The 18,427-nt window shown below is 41.5% G+C and overlaps 1 protein-coding gene across 1 annotated transcript in view; it reads right to left on the bottom strand.

Annotated features, from left to right (window-relative positions):
* The window catches only part of PHACTR2 (phosphatase and actin regulator 2), a 195,126-nt gene that overhangs the window by 60,485 nt on the left and 116,214 nt on the right, over positions 1-18,427 (bottom strand). Inside the window, exon 4 of the mRNA XM_042782041.1 lies at positions 1,545-1,625. Coding sequence (XP_042637975.1) covers positions 1,545-1,625 — 81 coding nt within the window. The remainder of the gene's footprint in view (positions 1-1,544; positions 1,626-18,427) is intronic.

Raw genomic sequence — 18,427 nt, 5'->3', positions numbered from 1 at the left:
TAAATAAATAAATAAAACCCTTAATAGCTTCAACCATAATTTTTCACATTTTATTCTTTCTTTCCTAATAAAGGATACCAAAAAAGTAAGTACACTGGCCCAAACCTTAAAGTTGATGGCTCAGGCTTTAGCTTTCAGTGGACATGTAAATTTCCCACTGCCTCTGCTGAGATCTGACAGGAGATGAACTTTGATACTGTAAGTCCAACCTCAAGTAACAAATGTTAGGGATATGCTTTTTCCTTTTTTTTTCTTCAAATGTCTCAGACAGGAAATAAATAGCTTTAAGGTAATAGGAAGTCGTGGAAGACATAAAGTTCATTCTTAAAACATAGGGAGTGTGATAGAACCCAATCCAACACAGGGAGAAAAGTTTGACAGATCAGAAATAGAAATAAAAGACTTAAAAGTGTGAGGGCTCAAGAAAAATCACTCCAGATTCCCTTGTTTTGTGTGAAGTGGGAGTAAAAGCATTAAAACATTTCTCAACTCTGCTCTGGGATTATTCAGATGTTGGAAAAAGCTTGTCATCTGGATTTATAAGTAGTGAATGCCAAAAAATGTTAAGCTCTTTGCAAGGAATATATATCAGGGAAAGAGAAGCACTATTACTTAAATTCCAAATAAATAGCATTTTATTTGTTTCTGAAAAGTATAGTAATAATACTTCACCCCAGTAAATGTTAGAGGAGAAAAGGCATGTGATAAATCAACAATGTTGCAACCAAAGTTTCCTTTAGTTTTAATAGCAGTGGAAGCAATGCAAACCATCTGAGTTATTTGGAAAAATAATGCACATTAGTGTCTTCTTTTGAGGGTCAACCTCAGTTTATATCTAATCTTGTCTTTTTTGAGCAAGATTTCTCCTTGGGAAGATGGCTAAAGAAGGGGAAAATTAGAGATAAAGGAAAAGAATACTTGGAAATAATAATTGTTAGTGAAAAGGTGAGAGGCAACTAGATTCAGAGAAATGAAAATGGAACCCTATTGGGAAATCACTTGAGAGAACGCATACTGCAAATTAACTTTATCTGCTCACTCATGCCTTTGTGATCAAGTGTTTGGGTGTACTGTAGACTGCAAAGGATGAGAGACATGTATACCATCTCGGTTTCTCTTTTTTTCTTTAATTGGTAGTTTTAAGAAACAAACAATGCATGAACCAAGTTAAAACTGCATTTACTCGAACAATTGAGTTAACGTGTATACAAAAACTGAAGGTCAAGAGCAGAGAAGAGAAGAAACCATGCTAGCATTTGTATCTTATCTGTGTCTCCAGTCACAAATACCCCTTTGTAGAGCTGTGGGTTTAAAGTGACTTATTGTAAAGGTAAAGGACCCACCAGAAAGGTCCCTGAATTTCTTTCCTATAATGTCTCAGATTCTCCACAACCACATTACGGATAAGAGCAAGAATCTTGGATTATATTAGTCTTTGCTTTTTCTGTCACAGCCCATGATCATCTTAAATTTCAAAGCAAATGGAAAGAAGGACCAAAGAATGAAGGATCAAAATACTTTAAATGCATGTTAAATTTCCTCACCTTGATCAGGCAATTCCTTAAGCACGCCCCTTCTTATCAGCTCCTCTCTACTTTGTCTTGTGGATATCTTCCTTTCTAATACTTTTAAAAAGAATAAGCACAAGTAAGAATCAAGTCATTGCTTAAATTAAGAAAAACATTCCAAGCAGAACTGAGCACATTCATTCTATTCACCTGAGGACTCAAATCCCAGTTGTTTTGTGTGGTCCAGCAAAACATGTGACTGGAGCGCAATCAACACAGCTGAACAGTGGCAAGTGACACCAGATGCTAACGGGAAGCCAGGCCAATCTGGTCTTCCAAATGATGTTTGCCCAAGAAGCCAGACATAGTGTTTCATATTACCTATAGCGTATAAAGGCCACACTTCTCACGTCAAAATATACCATTCTTTAATGATAATGCGTTCTAAGACATATACATCCATGGTGGTACAGTGCAAGTAGAAGATAGGTATTCTTACATAAACACTTTCAGTAAATATTCAGGTGACTGATCTGAATCCCCGAGAGAAGAGACTATTTTCTAGTGTTTTCTCTCTCAAACTATCGATTCCCAAACTCTAACACATCACATGTCTGTAACTCTTCTGTCATACACACAAATTCTAGAGTGTTCTGGTACATCCCCCGATAATCCTCTGGTCTTAGGGTGGAGAAAGGAGTTAAGAGTGGACAGCTTTCACAAGCATGTAAGGAGATGGGACTCTCAACACTGGCACTTCCTTCCTCTGGAAGAAATTTAAGTTCCTGGTGGTACAGCTTTAGAAGACAGCTTAGGAGCTCGGGGGTAGGACCTCAGTAGAGTATTCTCTTTATATGTGTAAAATGTGAGCTCCTGAACTTTATGTCATCTATACAATTGCTAGCTCCATTCCCCACTTTCAGGGGGCATGAAGGTGTGTAATCCTTTAAGTCACTAATCGTTTAAGTCTCCATTTCCCGATGTGTATTTAGAACTCCATTTCCTCCAGATCTTTGTTCAAGAAAAGCACCTTGACACAGCAGAGAAGGACTAGATAAGAGATCTAGGGCTCTTTGGGGAGAAGGAAAGGAACATTGGTGGAGACTGGGGAGGTGGGTGAGCCTAGATTTCTGGCCCTCCCTAAGCTTTCTACCCATGGAGTCACTATGGACAGCATTATCTCAAGACCCAAACAAAATCCCATTACTACCACAAGCCATGTCTGCCACATGCACAGGGAGCATGTGACAACACTAAGAACACATTTTTTCCCCCATGGGTCAAGGGGACAGAGAAAGGACACCTTGAAGTAACAGGATAAAGGGGGAGAGAGGAGGTGTCTTGGCCATGAGGCAGCTGGGAGCTGGGAGTAAGTGTTTACAAAAGGCATGAGCCCCAGAACAGCAACACTTTGTCTCTCTTGAAGAAATTAATTTTTTTTTCCTTGTGGCAACTAAAATGGCATATTCCTCTTGTATTGGGAAAGGACATAGCAAAACTCCAATACAAATCTCATATGACAATTCATGGCTGTAATCTCTGTTTCCTCCTTCCAAGCAACCAGACTTAATTTACGCTTCACTTGTAGTACACATGCTCTTTGTTGTTAGGTTGTCAAACATTTTTTTGATAGAATCAGAGTATAAACAAGAAAATGAATGCATTAATGAGTAGTGAAAAGATGATAATGAACGTTTTGTTGGTTTCAGTGGTGACTTACACAGAACCCTCCCCTCTTCCTTTAGATGACCCAGTTATTCCCACTCTCCATCCTCCTTTCCAGAAGCAAGTAACCACAACTCACTTAAATGTCCGTGGTTTCACTGGACAAAGCTAAGTGGACACGTGGCTGTTCTTTATGAGGATTCTCTGCTATTATTTAAATACAGGTTCAATTTGCTCAGGCATTTGTCACAGAACAGAACCCTAGTCAGCACCCAAACCCGTTGTCGCAAGTGGACTCTGACTGATAGTGACCTTTTTTTTTTTTTTTTTTAATTGTGATTTGGGTGAAAATTTACAGAGCAAATTCACTTCCCAAATAGCAGTTCACACACACTTTGTCTCATGACATTGACCACAATCTACCCCAATGCAACAGCTCCCCCCTCCCACTTCCTCCTGACAGTCACCTCTTCCGTATGTCCATCACTCCATGTACCCCTGCCCCCTGAGCTGTCTCCCTGTGCATAAAGAGCCCTTCTTTCTCCCATGATTGTTCTCTCCAAGGAGTGTATCTATATCAGGTAAATGTTCAGCTCCTAAGCCTGTCTTTTGTTTGGCTGGAAGCCACAGGTGTGGGTTCAGTTCCAGACCTGAAGGGCAGCTAGAGGCCACAGTCTCAGTGGTTCCATCAGGCTCTATCAGACCAGCAAACCTGGTCTCCCCACTCCCCCACCCCCTTTTTTTTTTCAAATGATTTTGAGTTTTGTTCCACATTGTTCTCCCTCTCTCTCCAGCATCTCCTACATAGATCCCCCTCTGAGTGGTTAACAGTGGTAGCCAGGCACCATCTAGTTCTTCTGGTCTCATAGTCATATAGGCTGAGGATTGCATGGTATACCAATTTCCAGGACTAATTGTTGCCATGAATCTCTGGTTTTCTTCATTTTTCTTTGCTCTGGACAAGTAGAGACCCACTGTTGCATCTAGATGGCTGCTTGCAAGCTTTAAAGATCCCCGTTGCTACTTGCCAAAGTAGGAGGTGGACGATAGTGACCTTTTAAGGACAGAGTAGAAATGTCCCATAGGGTTTCCAAGGCTGTCTCATCTCTCTCCTGTGGAGTGGCTGGTGGTTTCAAACCATCGACCTTTTGGCAAGCAGTCAAATGTGTTAACCACCACGCCAGCAGAGTTCCTCCTGATCAGCACAGAAAGCCAAATACCAACACTCACGATGACACTGTGGAACACTGCTCAGATCTGCAGGTGGTCTAGAAAGATCCTGAGTCCCCGCTGCCTCCCAGGACTGTGCAAATCCACGCATGCTTGCAAGAAGCTATGAGGGGAGGCAGGATTCTGAGGACCCCTGCGTCAGTTTGGGGTCCATCAGCACCCACTGCTGGGGGTGAGCCCAAGGATTCCAGGTTGTTCTGCCCTGGGCTTGAGGATGGAAGGAGGCAACTGCAAGAACAAGTGCTGCCAGTCCCAGGGATCAGGCCACAAGACCAAATGCACTGTTAATTCAGACTGTAGTCACTGTGGCTGTCTTTCTTATGTTCTAATTGTTTGCTGCTTCTGTAAAGTTGCCTGAAACCAAAAAAAAAAAAAAAAAAGGTTGTCCAGAGTCCTGGCTTCTAGAGGACTTCAACTATAGCTATAACTGTAACTAGTTTTGTGACCTTGGGCAGTCTCTTCCAGTTCCTGGGCTTGTACTCCATTCATTAGCTGTAAAATCAGGGATGAGGTTCAATGTGTGCTAAGCTGAACTCTTCCAGCTCAAATGCTGAGTGGGTTCTGTGAGCCTGTGTCATTAACCAAGGCCATTCTGTAATCTCTACTTTAAACCCCAAAAATCTCTACTTTAGGCACCTTCAAAAACTTTCATCCTTTCACTAAAAAATAATCCAAGAGCCTGGCATATGTCAGGTTTTGTTTCTGTCTTTTCACTATGGGTCCCACAGGATGCTTGTTTTCATTTTGACTTTTCTGTTGCTTTAATTCTAACTTAATCTCTGCTAAAAATTCCCCCTCTCTTCCCTGTAAACCCTGGAGCTTTGAAGCAGCCTTAGCTTCCTGCCAAGAATCAAAACTGATTGCCTTGTTCTTTTGCTCTACCTCCTATAAACAGACTCTGATAAGAGAATGCCTTTGGTTATTTGTTTTGTTTTTGGCTGAGAGCATTTTTAACACATAATGCAGATAACTACATCCAGTGCCAAGAAGAACACACTTCAGGCCACTGACCATGGAAGGTATGTTGCTGGGGCACAAAATGCCAACCACTGCTCTCAGGGACTGACAAGTATCTCACTGTTCATCTTTTAAAATATTTCACTTATGTTTGTATAGTGTCTGTGTATTTGCAGAGCCCATTCACTGGACACTCTTTCATGAGCTCAGAGGGTTTTTGCATTGGAATGAATCAGAGAGGTCATTCCAGTCCAACGTGCCACGCAGAGCCAGAGCCACCTCAGGAACATTCCTGAGATGTGGTCACCTGCTTCAAGACATCCAGAGACAGATGCTCCTGTACGACAAAGCCCACTTCACCTATTGATCGCCTACATTTTTAGGAAGGTATTCCCCATAAGGAGTTAAAACTGCACCCCTCGGAACATCCATACATTAATCAAACTCATATCACCTGTGGCTCTAGACTAGGGTTTGTGACTGGAAAACAGCATGAGTTACTTCATTGAGGGGGAAGCTTGCTACTGAAGCTTCCATATTCCAGCAGCTGCTATCTGACTTTGTCTACAGGACAACATTAAAAACCTCATGAGCCATCAGAGATGCAAATCAAAACAACAACGAGATACTGTCTCACTCAGCACTGCTGACAAGGTTCAACAAGACAGGAAATAACAAATGCTGGCAGGGATGTGCAGAGATTGGGACTCTCATGCACTGCTGGTGGGACTGTGAAGTGACACAACCACTGTGGAAAGCAATATGGTGATTCCTTAGAAAGCTGGAATTGGAGATACCATTTGACCCAGCAATCCCATTACTAGGTATATATCCTGAAGAGGTGAGAGCCAGGACAGGAACAGAGACATGCACGCTCATGTTCATTGCAGCACTATTTACAATAGCAAAAAGATGGAAACAACCTAACGTGCCCATCTGCGGAAGAGTGGATGACCAACCTATGGTACATACACATAACGGAATGCTATGCAGCACTAAAGAATAACATAGAGTCTGCAAAACACTGCATAATATGGATTAAGTTGGAGGACATCATGCTGAGTGAAATAAGTCAATCACAGAAGGACAAATATACATGTCAAAATAAATAAATAAATAAAGTACTTGCTACTAAAAAAAAAAAAAATCTTAGGAGGCCTCAGTGACAGCTGAAGCCTAACCCAATTATTACAGGGTAGGAGGCAAGCAGGCATAGATCATGGAACATAGTAGCTAGGCTTGTCCATGGAAAATTGTTGTCACTGATCAACTAAATGGCTCATAGTGACTCATTTTTGTCCTAACTGAAAAAGCCTAAGAGGATTTTACATCAAGACCAAGCATGTTTCACCTTCTGCACTGAGTGAATTAGTGTTAGGACTGCTCTCTCATGTTTATCACAGTCCACATTCTTCTCTTGAAAGTGAACAAGGCACTTTCTCCCATTTTCCTGACTTCGTGCTTACCCTGTGGTTTTTCAAACCAAAAACCAAACCAAACTCACTGCTGTTGAGTCGGATCTGACTCATAGAGACCCCTCCTTGGGTTTCTGAGGCAGTGTCTCTATGAAGTAAATTGCCCAATCTTCCTTCTGAGGAGTGGCTGGTGGGTTTGAACCACCAGCCTTTTGGTTAGCAGTCAAGTGTCTTAGGCACTACACCACCATACTCCCGGTGACTTTCCATCTCGCTGTGAATATTATCTCCACTCCTTATCTGGTCTCTCAGAGCCCTCTGGCCTGGTCTCACCCAGCGCAGATGCCCATCCTAACTACTCCGGCCTGCTCTCTGCTCCAGCCCCTCCTGCCCTGCTGCCCCTCACCTAAAATCATGCTCCTGCCTCATGGCCTCTGTCCCTACTGGGACTCAATATTCCTAGATACCTGCACGGCCCACTCTATATCCCTTCCTTCAAGGCTACACAAAAATGTCACCTTTTCAGAAATCAAATAGCCCTGGTGGAGTGGTGGTTAAGTGCTTGGCTGCTAACTGAAAGGTCAGTAGTTCAAATCCACCAGCCACTCCAGAGGAGAAAGATGGCAGTTCTAATCCGTTCTGCTGTTGGTGGTCTCATCAAGTCAGTAGCAACACTATGTACAACAGAACAAGACAGTGCCTGGTCCTGTACCTCACAATCATTGCTATGTCTGAGCCCTTTGTTGCAGCCATTGTGTCAATCTATCTTGTTGAGGGTCTTCCTCTTTTTTGCTGACCCTTTATTTTACCAAACACGATGTTCTTCTCCAGGAACTGGTCCCCCTTGATAACATGTCCAAAGTATGCGAGGATTCTGGCTGAACTTCCTGCAAGACAGGTTGGTTTGTACTTCTGGCAGTCATTAGAATATTCAATATTCTTCATCAATATCATAATTCAAATGCACCAATTCTTCTTTGGTCTTCTTATTCACTGTCCAGCTTTCACATGCATATGAGGTGACTGAAAATATGATGGACTGGGTCAAGGACACCTTAATTCTCAAAGTGACATCTTTGCTTTTGAACACTTTAAAGAGGTCCTTAGCAGCAGATATGCCCAAGGTATTATTTTGTATGATGTACTGACTGCTGCTTCCATGGGTGTTGATTGTGCATCTAACTAAAATGAAATCCTTGACAACTTCAATCTATTTTCTATTTATCATGATGTTGCTTATTGGTCCAGTTGTAAGGAATTTTTTTTTTTTTTTTTAAATTAAGGTGTAATCCACACTGAAGTCTTTGATCTTCACTGGTAAGTGGTTCAGCTCAAACACTGCGTGGGTCCTGTGAGCCTGTGTCATTAACCAAGGCCATTCTGTAATCTCTACTTTAAACCCCAAAGCTATTAATGAGTCTTCCTCCAATCTTGATGCCATATTCTTCTTCATATAGTCCAGTTTCTTGGGTCATGTGTTCAACAGATAAGACTGAACAAATATGGTGAAAGGAACAACCCTGCTACACACTTTTCCTGATTTTAAACCATGCAGCATCCCCTTGCTCTATTCAAACAACTGCCTCTTGGTCTATGTATAGGTTTCACACAAGCACAATTAAGGGTTCTGAAATTCCTATTCTTTGAAATGTTATCCATGATTTGTTATGATCCACAAGTCACATTCCTTTGGACAGTCAATAAAATGCAGGTAAACCTCTTTATGGAATTCTCTGCTTTCCGCCAAGATTCATTTGACAACAGCAATATTATCTCTAGTACCACATCCTCATCTGAATCCAACTTGAATTTCTGGCAGTTTCCTGTCATTGCAATACTGCAACCGTTTTTTGAATTATCTTTAGCAAAATTTTACTTGCATATGATATTAATGATATTGTTAGACAATTTTCACATTCTGCTTGGTCCCATTTTTTGGAATAGGCACATATATAGATCTCTTTCAGTTGCTTGGCCAGGTATTGATCTTCCGAATTTCTTGACATAGATGAGTGAATGCTTCTAGCATTGCATTTGTTTGCTGAAACATCTCACTTGATATTCTGTCAACTTAGCTTTGTTTTTGGCCAGTTCCTCAGTGCAGCTTGGACTTCTTCCTTCAGTGTCAGTCATCAGTTAGTGATCATATGCTACCTCCTGAAATGGTTGAACATTTATCAGTCCATTTTGGCTAAGTCACTGTGTATTCCTCCCATCTTCTTTGATACTTCCTTAGTCATTCCATTTTTCGCCCATAGACTCCTTCAATATTGTAACTTGAGGCTTGACATTTTTCTTCAATTCTTTCAGCTTGAGAAATGTTGAATGTGTTCTTCCTTTTTGGTTTTCTAACTCCAAGTTTTGTACATTTCATTATAATATTTTCATTTGTCTTCTCAATTTGACCTTTGACATTTCTGTTCAGTCTTTCATATTCTAATTTCTTCCTTTCGCTTTAGCTATTCTACTTTCAAGAGCAAGTTTCAGAATCTCTTCTGACATCCACTTTGTTATTCTCTTTCTTTCCATTTTTAAAAATAATATTTCACTGGTGTCATTGCACAACTCGTCTGGTGTTGATCATTAGTGTTCAATAGCTCAAATCTGTCTTGAGATGGTCTCTAAATCCATGTGGGGTATACTCAGTGTTGGCTTTTGGCTCTTGTGGACTTGTTTTAATTTTCTTCAGCTTCACCTTCAACTTGCATATAAGCAATTGATGGTCTGTTTCGCAGTAGGGCCATGGCCTTGTTCTGACTGATGGATGATACTGATTATCTACTCTTTTCCACAGGTGTAGTTGATTTGATTCCTGTGTATTCCATCCAGTGAGGCCCAGGTGTCACCATCTATGTGTTTGAAAGAAAGGAATTGGTCTTGAGAAATTCTACCATGCAATCTCCTACTCATTTCTATCACCAAGGCCATACCTTCCAACTACTGATCCTTCTTTGCTTCCAACTTTCATACTCCGATCACCAGGAATTATCAATGCATCTTGATTGCATGTTTAATCAATTTTATATTGCAGAAGTGGGAGAAAATATTCAATTTCTTTAACTTTGGCATTATGGTTGGTATATAAATTTGAATAATAGTCATATTAACTGGTCTTTCTTTTAGGCATATGGACATTATTCTATCACTGACAGTGCTGTATTTCAGGACCAATCTTGAAATGTTCTTTCTGATGATGATGCAACACTCTTTCTTTTCACTTTGTCATTCCTGGCATGGTAGACCATATGACTATCTAATTAAAAATGGCCAATACCAGTCCATTACAGCTCACTAATGCCTAGAATATTGATCTTCAAGCATTCCATTGCATTTCTGACAAACTTCAATTTGCCTAGATTCATACTTTTTATATATTTCACATTCTAATGGATGTTTGGAGCTGTTTCTTCTCATTTTGAGTCATGTCACATGAGCATATGAAGGTCCCCAAAGCTTTGTTCCATGCACCATATTAAGGTCAATTCTACTTTGTGGAGGCAGTTCTTCCCCAGTCATATTTCAAGTGCCCTCTAACCTGAGAAACTCATCTTAAGGCACTGTATCAGACAACATTCGCTGCTATACGTTAGGTTTCCCTGGCCTGTATCTCTTTAGAAGTGAATCACCAGGTCATTCTTCCCAGTCTGTCTTAGTGTAGAAGCTCTGTGGAAACCTGTCCACCATGGGTGACCCTGATAGTATTTGAAATACTGGTGGCATAACTTCCAGCATCACAGAAACTTTCAAACCACCTCAGTACAACAAACTGAAAGGCAAACAGGGTCGCAATGAATTGGAATTGATGAGTTGAAATACTAACTCATAGTGACCCTATTTGTCTGTCAGTTTGTCGTACTGTGGTGGTTTGCAAGTTTCTGTGATGCTGGAAGCTATGCCACCAGTATTTCAAATATTGTCAGGGTCACCCATGGAGCTCTGGTGGCGCAGTGCTTAAGGCACTTGACTGCTAACCAGAAGGCTGGCAGTTGAAACCCACCAGCCACTCCTCGGAAGGAAGGTTGGGCAATCTACTTCTGTAGTGATATTGCCTCGGAAACCCAAGGAGGGATCGCTATGAGTCGGATCCAACTCGACGACAGTGAGATGAGATGATGAGTTGGAACAGACTTGACAGCAATGGGTTTTGGAAATCATTTTCCTTCATGCTTGATTTACAAAGGCTTGCTCCCTCTCTTGTCTTTGTCTTATTACCCTGCAAAACATGCCACCACTTCCTGACAAGTTGCCTATTAATTTGTGTAAGTGCCTGTTCTCAGTGTGCCCACATAAGAAGGTAATTGCAATAAGAACCAACACTGTCCTGTTTACTACTGTATTTTCAACGCACCCACTGCCATCAAGTCAATTCAGACTCATAGCAACCTCCATTTGGTTTCCAAGATGGTAAATCTTTATGGAAGTAGATTACCCAAGGTTTCTTGCACTGAGCAGCTGGTAGGTTTGAACTTCTGGTTAGCAGTCAAATGCCTTCGGCACTGCACCACCAGAGCTCCTTGTATTCTCAACAGTGACACTCAAAAAATATATGTATTTATTGAGTAAATGAATAAAAGAAAATAAGCTAATAATGATAATGACCTTGCTGCACTTCCCCTCCCCAAGTTCAAGCTAAGAGAAACCAAATGAAGCTTGAGGCAAAACCCTAAGGGCCAACAGAGTCCCCTGTCTTCTTCCTTCTTTTGTCCTTGGCTGCACCAACAAAAGGGAACCAACAAAAGCTGCACCCTTAGCTCTCTGTCCTATGGTTGATGGGGAAAACATCCCTATATTCTTTGAAGGAGGTAGGTTATAAATGCGTAGAGGACAGACAACAGCAGCTAGCAGTTACAGTACTTGAATAGGCTCATCATAAATTATACATGTTTTATGATATCCTTCTGGGAACAGAGCAGTGGCTAAAGAGTTTTAGAAGAGGCTGGGGTTTACACCACCAGCTTCTTTCTGGAGATGTATGGCCAGGATTTCATATTATTTGGAGGTCTCTGTGAGAGTCAAGTTTGTAATTATTGATGAAACTTGTGTTTTCTTTTAGCTGAGGAACCCCAACCAACCCACTGCCATTGAGCTGATTCTGACTCAGGGTGACCATGTAGGACACAGTAGAAACTGCCCCACAGGGTTTCCAAGGCTGTAAATGTTTACACATCTTTCTCCCACAGAGCAGTTGGCAGGTCTGAACTGCCAACTGTTTGGTTAGCAGCCAAGTGCCTTAACTGCAGCACTACTAGGGTTCCTTGACTGGGGAAACAGAGTCCTAATTCTCAATCTCAATGCTTAATTGTTAATGAATGGACATAACAGAAGGGCAAATAGAAGACTATTGAATAGGGATCCCATATCATCTTCTTGGTTCTGAGGAGTGAATGGTTTTACTGTAAAACTGTCATGAAAGCACAGAAAACTGCTTGTCTTATCTTGAAAGAGTTCTATGAGAGACTGGCTTTTCTTTTCTCATTTGCAGTTTTCAAAAACAGAATGGTATTCCTTTGAAAAGACTCTTCACTAAGGCTTAACTAAATCATTTGAAGAAAGAACCACTAAAATGCCACCCCACAGGACATTTGCAAAACATTTAAAAACATCTCAAGAATGGAAGCAGAGAAATAAAATCAATGTCCTCACCTAAAAACACTCAGGGATCTGGCTATTTCCTTGTTTATCTCATCATTCCACTCCCTTAGTCAAGAATCCTAAACCCTATAGAATCAAAGCCTCTGGCCTTGGTGACTGGTTCGGAGAGGGGTATGTGCCCAAATCACATCAGTTAGATCCAAGCCCAAGAATTCAGCTTGAACTATAGGAAACAGAAGGCTCTCTTTTTACTCTGGAGTTGTTAAGGCTAGCTGAATACAAGCCCAGAGCTGCTGGTGGTCACCTAACCTCCACAAGAGGAAAGCCTACCAACAACAACGAAAAGTCAATGCAGAGAAACATAGGCTCAAAAGCAGGAAAATGACAGTTCCTGATCAGAGCTTTTGAAGACCTGGATCCAACCATGTCTGAAGGTTGCATGCCCTGGGTTTTTCAGTGATGTGAATCAACAAATCCCCTGTTTGCTTAAGCCAGTTATTATTCACCAGCAATAGAGTACTAACTAATCAAAAAGATGTCAAATGTTTAAATGATGCGTTTTTGATTGAATTTTCTTCCACCAGAAACTAAACATTATTGAGGTTTTCAAGTTAGAAACATGAAAAAACAAAAAACAAAATGAAACCAACCCAAAATTGTAGACCCTGTTTTTCCCCCTCATGAGTCTGAAATTTGGTCAGGCCTTAAGAAAGAGGAAGATGAGGAGATCTATGTCCCTTCCTCCTCTTGTGACAGCAGTGTCACAACTTCCCCCAGAAACCTGATAGCAATCATCCATTTTTTGGTGCTTACAGAGCAATTTCATATTTGTTTTTTCATCAATTCTGCCAGGAGTCCTGAGAGATAGTCTAAGCAATTATTTATATTGTTTTAAAATACAGATAAGGACACTGAGACTAAGAGAGGCTGAATACATTTTCCAGTCACATGGTTTGAATCTGGTTGAGCCCAGATAAGTCTAACTAAAAGCCTCACTTACATTCTTATAAAGTTTGGTAAAGTAATGAAGAGCAGTGCAACACTGGTAAAGTAGAGGGTGACCAAAAACAAGGGTCAGTCCATTGATGACAAGGATGGACACAGCAGCCCTACAATGGACTCAAATTTATCAATGATCACGAGGGTGGCATGAGACCAGGCAATGTTTTACTCTTTTATATATAAGGTTGCCATCAGTGGCAACTAACAAGTGTTAAATGGGTATTTCCTATTATAAAAGGATACAGTAAAAATCCTCACTCTCACCCTGGCTCCCACCTACCCAAATTGGACCCAACCTGTACTCGCAAACAGATAACCACTTTTATGAGTCTCTCATGTATCCTTCCAGAATTTCTTAGGCAAATTCAAATGTTCATTTTAATTTCTCCCTTTTTACATAAATGGCAGGATGCTTTACACACTCTTCTGCATCGTATTTTTTCATTCAACAACTGTACACAAGACTTTTATGGAGTTTCAGGTGGTAGGGTGATTGAAAAGGTTGAGGTGGAGGGAGAGGAGGGATGGTCTTTGCCCTCTGCTAACAACAGCAGCCAAAATTGCTACTGTTTCTAGAGGAGGCGAGCTGGGAACCACCGTGGTAGACCAACCCGAGGGGACTCAGGATTATCATTCCCAAGGGAAAATTCAGGCCTAGGACAATGAGCAAGCCCTCAATTCCAGATGGGTCAGGAAGTACAAGTAATCTCAGAAGAGCAATTAGCAGCCAGGATTTGTGAGCTACGTGAAATACTGCGTGTTCTTCCTCCTTCCTCTCCAACTCTCGCAAACTCGTGAGAAACACACGCGAAAGACAGGTGCTTTTGGATTCATCTACTTCAATGAAAAACTTGCATGTTTCCATTCCCTGTTTCTTTACAGTAAAAGACAGCAACAAACCCAAGATATAGTGAGGCCACAGAAGGTCTGATGTTTGAAATAAGGATAATGGTTGTTGTTGTTGTGATATGCCGTGGAGTCAGACCTGACTTACAGCGACCCCTCTTTGGGTTTCTGAGGCAGTATCATTATGGAAGTAGATTGCCCAACTTTCCTATCCCTAAACCAGCCACTGTTATCGACTCATAGTGACCTTGCAGGACAGAGGAGAACGGCCCCACAGGGTTTCCAAGGTGGTATTCTTTACAGAAGGAGATTGCCACATCTTTCTCCTGCAGAGCAGCTGGTGGGTTTGAATCGCTGACCTTTGGGTTAGCAGCCAACTGCTTAAGCACTGTGTCACCAGGGTTCCTTATTCATCTCTGTTGTTGTTGTTAGGTGCCATCGAGCAGCTTTGACTCAGAGTGACCCTGTGTACAGCAGAATGGAACACTGCCTGGTCCTGTGCCATCCTCATAATCCTTGCCAAGCTTGAGACCACCATTGCAGCCACTATGTCAATCCATCTCATTGAGGGTCTTCCCTTCCTCGCTGACTCTCTACTCTGCCAAACACCATCCCTTGAGTAATCTAATTCTACATTCACACTAAGAAGAACAGGCTAAAGAACTGATTTAAAAATGAATCTCAGTTCTAAATGGTGAGAGGATTTCCCTACTAGAAAATGACAAATAATGCCCACTAGAGCAGGGCTCCTAGAAGACAGAGATGGAGAATTTTTAATCCTGATGTCCTTCCCTATGACCTAGAAGCTGTGAGTGGAGTAAATGGTTAATGTGCTTGGCTAGTAACGCAACAGCTGGACATCTGTCTCTACCCAGAGGTGTCTTGGAGGAAAGGCCTGGCAATCTACTTCTGAAAAACCTGCCATTGAAAAGCCTAGGAGCTCAGTTCTAGTCTGACACACACTGGGTCTCCATGTGTCACGGTCACTCAAAGACAGCTTGTTTTACTTGTTTAACGAACAGAACATATTAAAACATCACCAACTCAAACTGACAGATGAAGCAACCATTCTAAATTAGCAAGAAGACTGTAAATGAATCTCCAAAAATCCATGTTTATTACTTCCATATACATATCTAATTAGACTATTGTCCTTTGTTGTTGTTAAGTGTTAAGTCAGCTCTGACCCATCTCACTCACTGATGTTGAGTCGGATCCGACTCATGGTGACCCCTCCTTGGGTTTCCAAGACGGTATCACTATGGAAGTAGATTGCCCAACCTTCTTTCTGAGGAGTAGCTAGTGGGTTTGAACCTCCAGCCTTCTGGCTAGCAGTCAAGTGCCTAAAGCACTGCAGCCCCAGAGCTCCTGCTCTGACCGATTGTGACCCCGTGTACAACAGAATGAAGCACCATCCGGCCCTGCACCATCCTCACAATCCCTGCCATGTTCAAGCCCATTGTTGCAGCCACGGTGTCAATCCATGTCATTGAGGGTCCTCCTCTTTTTTTTTCCAGTAATATATCAGACAGTGTTTCACTGCTATTCATAAAGTTTTCAGTGGCCAATTGTTTTCAGAAGTGGATGGCCCCATCTTTCTTCTATTCCATCTTAGTCTGGAAGCTCCACTGTGAGTGACCTTGCTGGTATTTGAAATACTGGTGGCATAGCTTCTAGCCTCAGAACAACACGCAAGCCACCACAGTATGACATACCAACAGACAGGATGATTAAGAAGTTTCTTTTCTTATTACACATTTAACATTCCCCTCCTCCCACCTGCCATCTTGCCTACACAAAAGAATGTACAGTGTTTGTGAAGGACAGTACTTTTTGGGCAAAACTAGTCTAGACCTAGAATGAACCAGCAGGATAACTATACCCGGAGGCCTGCGTGACCCTGCAGGGATAGGACAAGAGGTAACTTCAACTAATTTTTTTACTTTCCAGGTAGTGAAAGTTATAGCTTTTGACCGTAGCAAAAACTATAATGTTTATCATTTGATGCTGATGCTCCCTTTCTCTTGCCTGCCGTCCAACTCCATGGTCCACATTTTCTGGTTATCAAGGTGACAGTAGGATAGCACCACTCTCCCTGAAGATGGAAAAGACTAAGAAATTGAATATGGATCAGGAAGTGTATATTCTAGCCTTCTTATGAATACATCTTAAGTTCAAATCCAGACTCTGCAATTTACTAGTGGTTGGATCATAAGCAAGCTCTTAAACTACTCCTTGCCTTTGTTTCCACATATGAAAACAGATATTAAAACCTAACTTGGATGGATATCAGAATGATTAAAAACATCTTGCAAAATGTTTTAATTTTGTAATGGTGGACACATGACATTGCATTTGTCAATGCATTAGTGTGGCAGAAAGTAGGCACCAAATTAATACTAGTTTTTGTCTCTCTACTTTCCATTTTCTGTGGTATACATTTGATAATATTCCATTGGTATTTTTACTTGGATATGTTTATTCACCTAGAAGGAGAACAGTACAGGAGTTAAAGAGTCAAGAAAGCAAGCCAGGCAGCCTAGGTTTAAAGATGAGCTTTGCTCTGGTGACAGAATGCGTAAGGTACTTGACTGCTAACCAGGAGGCTGGCAGTTCAAACCCACCAGCCACTCCTTGAAAGGAAGGCTGGACAATGTACTTCCATAGTGATACCACCTCAGAAACCCAAGGAGGGGTCCCTGTGAGTCAGATCTGACTCCACGACACATAACAACAACAACAACATGCTACTCACAAGCCCTAGTATCTAGGGCAAGTTATTTAACTTTTCTGTGCCACAGTTTATTAATTAATAAAATGTAGAACATAATAATAACCTGCCTCATAGAGTAACTGGGACAATCACAAGCACTCAAAACAGTGTCTGCTGTTGTTGTTGTTAAGTGCCGTCGAGTCGTTTCCGACTCATAGCGACCCCATGCACAGCAGAATGAAACACTGCCTGATCCCGCGCCAGCCCCACAATCCCTGCTATACTTGATCCCATCATCGCAGCCACCGTATCAATCCATCTCGTTGAAGGCCTCCCCCTCTTTTGTCGACCCTCCACCCTACCAAGCATGACATCCTTCTCCAGGGAATGGTCCCTTCTGACAACATGACCAAAATAGGTGAGACGAAGTCTGGCCATTCTTGCTTCCAAGGAGCATTCTGGCTGCACTTCCTCCAGGACAGATCTGTTAGTTCTTTTAGCAGTCCACGGTACTTTCAGCATTCTCCGCCAGCACCACAACTCAAAAGCATCAACTCTTCTTCGGTCTTCCTTATTCATTGTCCAGCTCTCACATGCATACGAGGCGATTGGAAATATCATGGCTTGTGTCAGGCGCACCTTAGTCCTCAAGGAGATATCCTTGCTCCTTAGCACTTGAAACAGTTCCTTCGCAGTTGACTTTCCCAATGCTACACGTCGTCTAATGTCCTGACTGCTGCTTCCGTTGGCATCGATTGTAGAACCAAGCAACGTGAATTTCTTGACAACCTCAATCTTCTCTCCATTTATTGTGATGCTGCTCATTGGTCCAGTTGTGAGGATTTTTGTTTTCTTTATGTTGAGATGTAATCCATACTGCAGACTGAAAACCTTATGAATAGCAAACCGTGTCTGGCACGTAGTAAACACTTTACCCCAAACAAAATTTCAAATGAGTAAAAGAAAAGTATTTTCACTTTTATTTTTTAAAAAACACACTTATAATTTACTTTGCATGCTTCTGCACATGTAGCAAATTACATAAATTACCCAAAAGGAACATTTCTCAAAAATCATGGGGTAGGAACTGAATTGAAATTTTTAGCATTGAGTTAAATTGAATAACTCAGCAAAAAAAAAAAGAAAAAAAAAAAGACTACATAAAGGACCACATAACAACAGCAATATTGCAGTGTCAGATTTAAAATAGGTGATTAAGTTCACCTGAGAAACTTGAGTTGGTTTCTCTAATGTTGTGTACTTGATTCATGTAAGATTTTCTTTAAAAACAAAAGCGTAAAACTCATCTGGACTATGGAGTATTACATAAATGCTGAAGACTGTGTACCCAAGATTTAAAAGAAAGAAAAAAAGAAATGAAATTCAGAATGCCCAACACCATATGTCATTGTTGTTGTTGTTATGTGCCGTCGAGTCGGCCCCGACTCATAGCAACCCCTCCTTGGGTTGCCAAGGTGGTATCGCTACGGAAGTAGATT

This window comes from Orycteropus afer, unplaced genomic scaffold (assembly GCF_000298275.1).
Source record: "Orycteropus afer afer isolate SDZICR_OR568_19922 unplaced genomic scaffold, OryAfe1.0 scaffold00226, whole genome shotgun sequence".
Lineage (NCBI taxonomy): Eukaryota > Metazoa > Chordata > Mammalia > Tubulidentata > Orycteropodidae > Orycteropus > Orycteropus afer.
Note: the sequence above shows the minus strand (reverse complement) of the source record. Positions and strands in the feature narration are given on the sequence as shown.